Consider the following 6,558-nt stretch of genomic DNA (forward strand, 5'->3'; position numbering starts at 1 on the left):
AAGTATGTCTGTGTGGACAGACCGTGGGTTACAAAAAGGCCTCTTTCTCAAAGTCCCTTCTGAACGGCCCCTCGCCCTCCCTCCTGGAACTAGCTGACAAAGAAATCACCTGGTCAAAATCAACTGTTTGTTTTCTTTGATTTAATTAAAAACTTAAAAAAAAAAAATAGAAAACCAAATCCTACCTGCATCAGTCTAGTATCTATGGCCTCGCAGCAGAAACAATAATTTATGGTCATCGGGACATAGGGACATGTGGAGGCTGAGGAGCGAGCTTCTGGGCGGGGGCTGGGCTGGGCTTCTCCCCAGTCCAGTGGGGAAGGAGACAGGCGGACATGGGAGAGGTGGGAAAGTGTGGCTGGAGGGCACCATGACCCTTTCCTCTGGGGGCGATGACGGGGACACATGAAGGGGCATGGAGGCCGGGAACTGTCCCCCAAGTAGCTCAGCTTAATGCCAAGACTTCCCTCTCCTGGGCGAGGCCCCACCGCCAACAGGGTGAGGCTGACACCACCTGCTCCCCGGGAAGCCACCTCCTCAGCTGCTCCAAGCCCCTGCACCGTTCCCTCGCTCTCTCTTCTCTGCTTACTTTCTGAGACCCTGGGGCTTCCCCCGAACTGAGAAAGGCCTGGTTCTCTGGGAGCAAACCTCCAAGGACCCCAGAACCCCTTGGCCAAGGACAGCCTGGCTCAGTGTCCATCCCTTAGGGCCTGTGATCCTACAGCTCTGCGTGAACTGCCTGCCCTGTGGCAGCGGCTGGGTCAGCCCGGGGGAGGGGGAGGCCGGGTTGGCAGGAGGAGAGAGGGCCCCGGGGATGGGGACCCAGGACAGGGCATGGCTGGGGGGCAGGGAGGAGAGAGGGCCCCGGGGATGGGAACCCAGGACTGGGCATGGCTGGGGGGCAGGGAGGAGAGAGGGCCCCGGGGATGGGGACCTAGGATGGGGCATGGCTGGGGGGCAGGGAGGAGAGCCCTTCAGTGGGGCTCTGCCGCCCCGTAGAAGAAGGGGTAGTAGAGGGAACAGGGGTACGAGAACATGAACTTGACTGCGAACTTCATCTCCTTGTTCTTCTTGTCCCAGCGGTAGACGGCCATGAGCAGCAGCTGTCCGTCTACTCTGCGGCCCATGACCAGGAAGCTGCCAGCCAGGTTGTCCAGCTGTGGGCAGGGGCAGCCGGCGCCATTCTTCATGTGCAGCACAAGCCTCTTGGTATCCTTGCGCTTCAGGGGGCCTGGCTTGAGCAGCTTCTTCTTTTTCTGGGCTCCAATCAGCTTCCGGTCCCCATTCTCTATCTTGATCTCCTTGATGCGCATTTTGACCACTGTGTGTGTGTGGGGGTGGACAGGGGGTCAGCCATGAGAACCATCAGGCTTGCTTAGGATGCTGATGACCCCATGCTTGGTGCTCTGCCTGAAACTCCAGGCCTGGGGCTTGGAGAGATGGAGCTTCCACATGTATACTCTATTATTTATGAAGCTCCCACCAGGTGCTGGACTTGTACAGACATTATCAACTTTCATCCTGACATGAATGGGTGTGGTGGGGAAATGAGGTTTGGAGAGGTGGTGATGGGCCTGAATTGTAGAGCCTGGCTTGAACTGAGATCTGGGCTGTGCCTTTCCATGATACCAGGTGCAGGGTGGAGAGCTCTCCTTGGGGAGTGGAGTTGGGTGTGGGCTCCCCAGGGAAGGGAAAATATTGGGGGTGGAGCTAACCACTTGGAGGGAGCGTTTGGTGGAGGGGGTCCTTGTGATGGAGGAGGGCTGGACGTCGTGATCTCTGGGGATGGATGCTTCCAAATAGGATTTCTGGCTGTGTGTGTGCATGTGTGTGGAGGGTGTTTGGAGCAGTGGTGGGCTGGGAAATGCTAGACTGCCAGCTCTGGGGAGGGGCTGCTCTGTAGCATGTGCCGGCTTCCCCACTGTGATGTGCAGGGTTGGGAAGCGCCGCAGTCACCTCTGTAATGTGTGTGTGACTGTGTAGTGTGGTGCTGCATGCTTTTGTGTATAAGAGGATGTCTGTGGCATGTGTAGGAGTCTGTAGGATGTTTGTGGAGTGTGTGGCTAGTGGGCAGGGTGGTTAAAGAGCCTAATAGAGCAGGGCATGGTCACTTAGAGTAGCATCCTCCTTCTTTGAGCCTCTGGGTCCCCATCTTTGGGAGAAGCCAGAGAGTAACTTTGGTCACCCAGGGAGAGACATTGTTATAAAAATCTTTCTCTCCCATCCCCTTTTTTTCTCTCTTGGACATACACACACCTTGCAGTAATAATGTTCTCTTCCCAAACAGACTAACAACATAAAAGACCTGCTGCAGGAAGGCTTTCGTTGCTTTCTCTTTTTTAGAGACAGTGAGGCTAAGGCACAAAACGGGAACCGACCGGGCAAAGACCACAGGCTGGGCTGTGTGGTCTGCATAGGAGCCAGGTCCTGACTGCCCCAGGAATGAGGAGGCTCCAGGATGAAGCTGTAGGGCCGGGGACCACAGCACCCCCAGCCAGAGATGCATCAGGTACTAGGCAGAGGTGCCCGGGGACCAGGGGGCTGCATTTCCGTCCTGGAGCCCATCTCTCCCCTCTGCTGCCCCCACCCATCTCTGGATGAAGCCTGCCTCCCACGAAGAGAATCCAGCCCTTGAGGCCCTTATGTAGGCAGTGTCAAGGAAAGGCTGCAAGAGCCCTGTCCAGGGATAGACCGTGGCCTTGAAGGGCTTCTGAAGTCTGTGGGATGCCAAAAAAAAAAAAGTGCATTTCTCTGGGGAGAGGGCAGTGGCCACGTGGGCTCTACACTCACCGAAGTCGCTGGAACACATCTGCTCCATGAGTCCGTCAGCGCTGTGCTCCATCTCACACTGGGCGCAGATCTTGGTCACTGAGGAGAGAAGCAGGGGTGGGGTGAGGGGATCAGAGGCCAAAGAGCCACACTTAGGGTTCAGGCTCCCCCAGTGACCAGCCACCTCCGCCTCCCAAGCCTCCACTTCCCCATCAGGAATCGGGATGATGGTAACGATCATGCTCACTGAGTGAGTGGTTGTGAGATTCCAGAGCCGAGGTTGTGAAGGGACGAAACCGACTAGGTGGGCACGACTGCCCCATGACCCTGGCAGCTGCACCCATGATATGCACCGTCTTCTTCTGTAGCACCTGACCTGTCTCTGTGTTTCTGCCTCCTGGCGGGCCGTCCCATCATGGCAGGGCGAGGGGCTCAAAGAGGGTGGGAGTGGGAGGTCAGAGCCAGGGGGGACTCCAAGAATGGGATTTCCCTGCCTTCCAAGTTAGAGCTCCAAGAAAACCAGAGTAATAGAGCCCTGCCAGGATCCCTGCTGGGGACCATACTGTTTCTGCTTGAGCGAGTGTCTCTCCCCTCCTGGTCCCATTTCTAACCTGAGAATAGGGAGTTTTCCTTCTTTCAACACTCTCTGGTCACAAGACCCCCACCTAACTTCAACTCTCAGGTCCCATGTGGGTGCGTAGGACTGGGGATAGCATGGGTGAGGTTAGCTTTGAGGGGTGGGTGGGGTGTGGTGGGGTTCTGTTGCTTTTGGGGGGCCAGGTCAGATAGAAAACAGGGGCAGTGTTGCCCCTTGGGAGAGTCTCAGAGCCAGGGGCTTCCTAGATTCTCATATTAGCCACCCAGGTGAAGCTTCCTTGCCTGGTGCCCCTGTTTATTCTCCTGTCCGGTGTCCAACAGGGGCTTATTCTGTCTGAAAGGAGGTTGGCAGACAGTGGGGAGAAGAATGAGGGGGGTGCACAGTGAAGGGGAGGCTGAGACCAGAGAGGAATGAGGGGTAATGGGGAGGGGTTGGGGCGGAAGGTGGCACTTAAGTCTCAGAAGTTTTGGGAACCTGAGATTGCTTCCTATTTTACAAGGAGGAGACAGAGGCTCAACTCGCCCAAGGGCTCTTTGTTAGGGGCAGAGCCTGGCACCTTGCTCACCATTCTGCTCTGAGCCTTACCCAGGGGTCTCCCAGCCTGGGGCACTGGGGAAAGAGTGGGAGAGTTTAGGGTTCCCAGGTGCAGGAAATAAGGGCAGGGTGGAAACCATAGCCCAGAGTTGCATTTAGCCCCCAGTCTTTGGCTACATCTTTTCCCCCAGCCTCTGCCCGTCCCTAAATCCCAACACAGGTGGGGGTGATGCTAGTCTTGGTGCCCCTGGGATCCAGGGCTACTGAGGCCAAAAGCATCTTTAGCAACCCTGGGCATCTGTGGGCTGAGAGAGGTGATAAGGCATTTATTGGAGGCCTCAGGATGGGGTGACAGTACTGCCCCACCCCACCCCCCAGGATTCCAGAAGCTTAGGAAGGTGGAAGCTGCGAGGGAAAGCCAGGAGAGGTTTCGGGAACAATTGGAATGGGAGAGAACCAGTTTGAAAGTCCAGAGCCGCAAGAAGGCACTACTCTGGCAGGCCATAGAGGGATGGGAAGGCTGGAAGGCTTCGGGGGACATGCAGGGTTGAGCAAAGACTCTGTGTATTTGTGTTTAGAGGAGGTGGCACCTCTAGGGGGCTGTGGCATCCATTGGGGTCCGGCTCACGGGTACCCAAGGGCAGTCGGAGTGCAGGGGGCGGGGGCGGGAGCGCTACCTGGAGGCGCGGTGGCGGGCAGGTGCCCGAACTGCACGGCGATGCAGAGGTCGTTGTCCAGGGGGAACTTGTGACAGTGCAGCATCTCGGGCCAGGGGAAGCCATAGGCCTCCATGAGCGGCGCGCATCCGGCGCGCACAGCCTCGCACAGCGAGCGGCAAGGGTAGATGGGCCGGTCGAGGCAGACCGGCGCGAAGAGCGAGCAGAGGAAGACCTGCGTGTCCGAGTGGCAGCGCTTGGCCAGCAGCGGCAGCCAGCTGCTCGCCTGCTGCTTCACTTCGGCCAGGCTCTCGTGCTCCAGCAGGTTGGGCAGCCGCATGCGCTTGTAGCCCACCGTGTGGCAGAGCGGCAGGTCGGCGGGGATGTCGAGGCACTGGGGCGGCTTGGAGTACGAGCGCCCGTGCAGCGGCTCGGTCTGCCAGCCGTAGTAGTCGTACTCCTCGCCCCGCGCCGGCGCCCCGTGCAGCGCCCCCAGCAGCAGCGCCAGCGCGGCCGCCCGCGCGCCCCCCGCCGCTGCCCGCATGGCTGCGCAGGCCCCCGACACTCCGCTGCCTCTGAGGTCGCCCGAGTGGATGGCGGCCTCGCTCTGCTCCCGGGCACACCGAGTGCTCATCCTGGCGCCTCCCACCTTGGGGCTCCAGCCCCGGCCTCGCCGCGCGCCCCAGCCAATCTCCGGCCGCCCGGCCCCCGCCCCATGGCGGGGAGGCAGGGTGGCGCCCCCTCGGCCCCTCCTGCCCTGGGGCCCGCGCGTCCCGCCCAGCGTCCCGCCCGCTCGCGCGCCCCTCTCCCGCTCGCCTGCTCCCCCGCCAGTGCTCCAGCCTGGCCTTGCGCCTCTCGCCAGGACTCCTTTACCTCCCTAGGCTTTCCCCTCGTCTCTACCCTTCTCCATCCTTCCTCCTTATCTCTCTCCGACACAGCCTCTCCTGTTCCTTTTCTCACTCACTTCACTTGGTTATCTCTCCGTCTCGGCCTTTACCCTTCTGCTCTGTTTTCTCTTTCGTGACACCTCGGTTCTCCCCTTTCCCGGCAGGAGGCTTCTGGCTGCTCACACCCTCCTGGTCCAGCAGGGCAAGTGCGTCACCCCCAGTGCTCACGCATTTATGGAGCTCCTGCCTGGTTCCGGGGGGAGCTGTGCTGACGGCTGCGGAACCAGAGGCGGATGTGATCCAGAGCCCACCTCCCGGACATCCCAGCTTAGTGGGGGCCAAGATAATCATGCCTGCTGTTTAGTGAGCACTTATTTAGTGCCTCAGACCCTGCACGGCACTTCATAACCTGATCAACTATTTCCAACGATGGCTCATACTTATTGGGTGCTTCCTATGTGTCCAGTCTTTCTGACCACATTGCATAAACCACCTCTTTTAATTCTCACAATAACGGTATAAGATGGGTAGGTACTACTACTATCTGCACTTTACAGATAAAGGCACTGACCTAAAAAGATTAAGTAGGGATTGGAGCCAGGACTTGAATCCAGATCTGGTTCCAAGAGTCAGAGCCGGGTCATGACCAGGGGTTCTGGATTCTGAGTCTGTAGGCTTAGTGACTCTGTGTGTCTGTAGAGGGGTGGGAGTGGGGTGGGGAGGGAGACTCAGAGAAGTGAAGTAACTGGCCCTTGGTCACGTTGCTGACAGATGAAGGAGCCATGATTTGAATCCAGATGTTTGGTTCCAAAGACCAGGGAGCTATTCAGCACTAAGATAAATTTCAGCCTAGAGTAGGAAATGCTGAGGGAGGAGAGTGTACCTCCTCTGGGAGCCTAGAGAAGGAAGGAACTGAGGAGGATATCCAGGGAGGTATCAGAGAGGGGGCAGGGTTTCAGGGACCCCATGTTTGGGGTCCATCTAGATCCAGCCTTCCATTGACTTTCCTGTGGGAGGAGCTTTGGCCAAGAGGCTTAGAGGTGGGGTGGGATGGGGGGCTCCTTCCTGAGAACCTAACTGGAGACCTGACTCCCCAGCCTTTGTTGGAGAGGGT

The 6,558-nt window shown here is 58.3% G+C and overlaps 1 protein-coding gene across 1 annotated transcript; it reads right to left on the reverse strand.

The window, feature by feature from the left end:
- Positions 1 to 131: 131 nt before the first annotated feature.
- On the reverse strand, positions 132 to 5,158 carry SFRP5 (secreted frizzled related protein 5). The gene is made up of 3 exons (XM_065920065.1): positions 4,579 to 5,158; positions 2,791 to 2,868; positions 132 to 1,321 (listed from the first exon to the last, which is right to left on the reverse strand). Exons 1-3 carry the CDS (start codon positions 5,099 to 5,101, stop codon positions 975 to 977), a joined length of 948 nt encoding a protein of 315 aa, XP_065776137.1. The 5' UTR covers positions 5,102 to 5,158; the 3' UTR covers positions 132 to 974.
- Positions 5,159 to 6,558: the final 1,400 nt, after the last annotated feature.

This window comes from Muntiacus reevesi, chromosome 2 (assembly GCF_963930625.1).
Source record: "Muntiacus reevesi chromosome 2, mMunRee1.1, whole genome shotgun sequence".
NCBI lineage: Eukaryota > Metazoa > Chordata > Mammalia > Artiodactyla > Cervidae > Muntiacus > Muntiacus reevesi.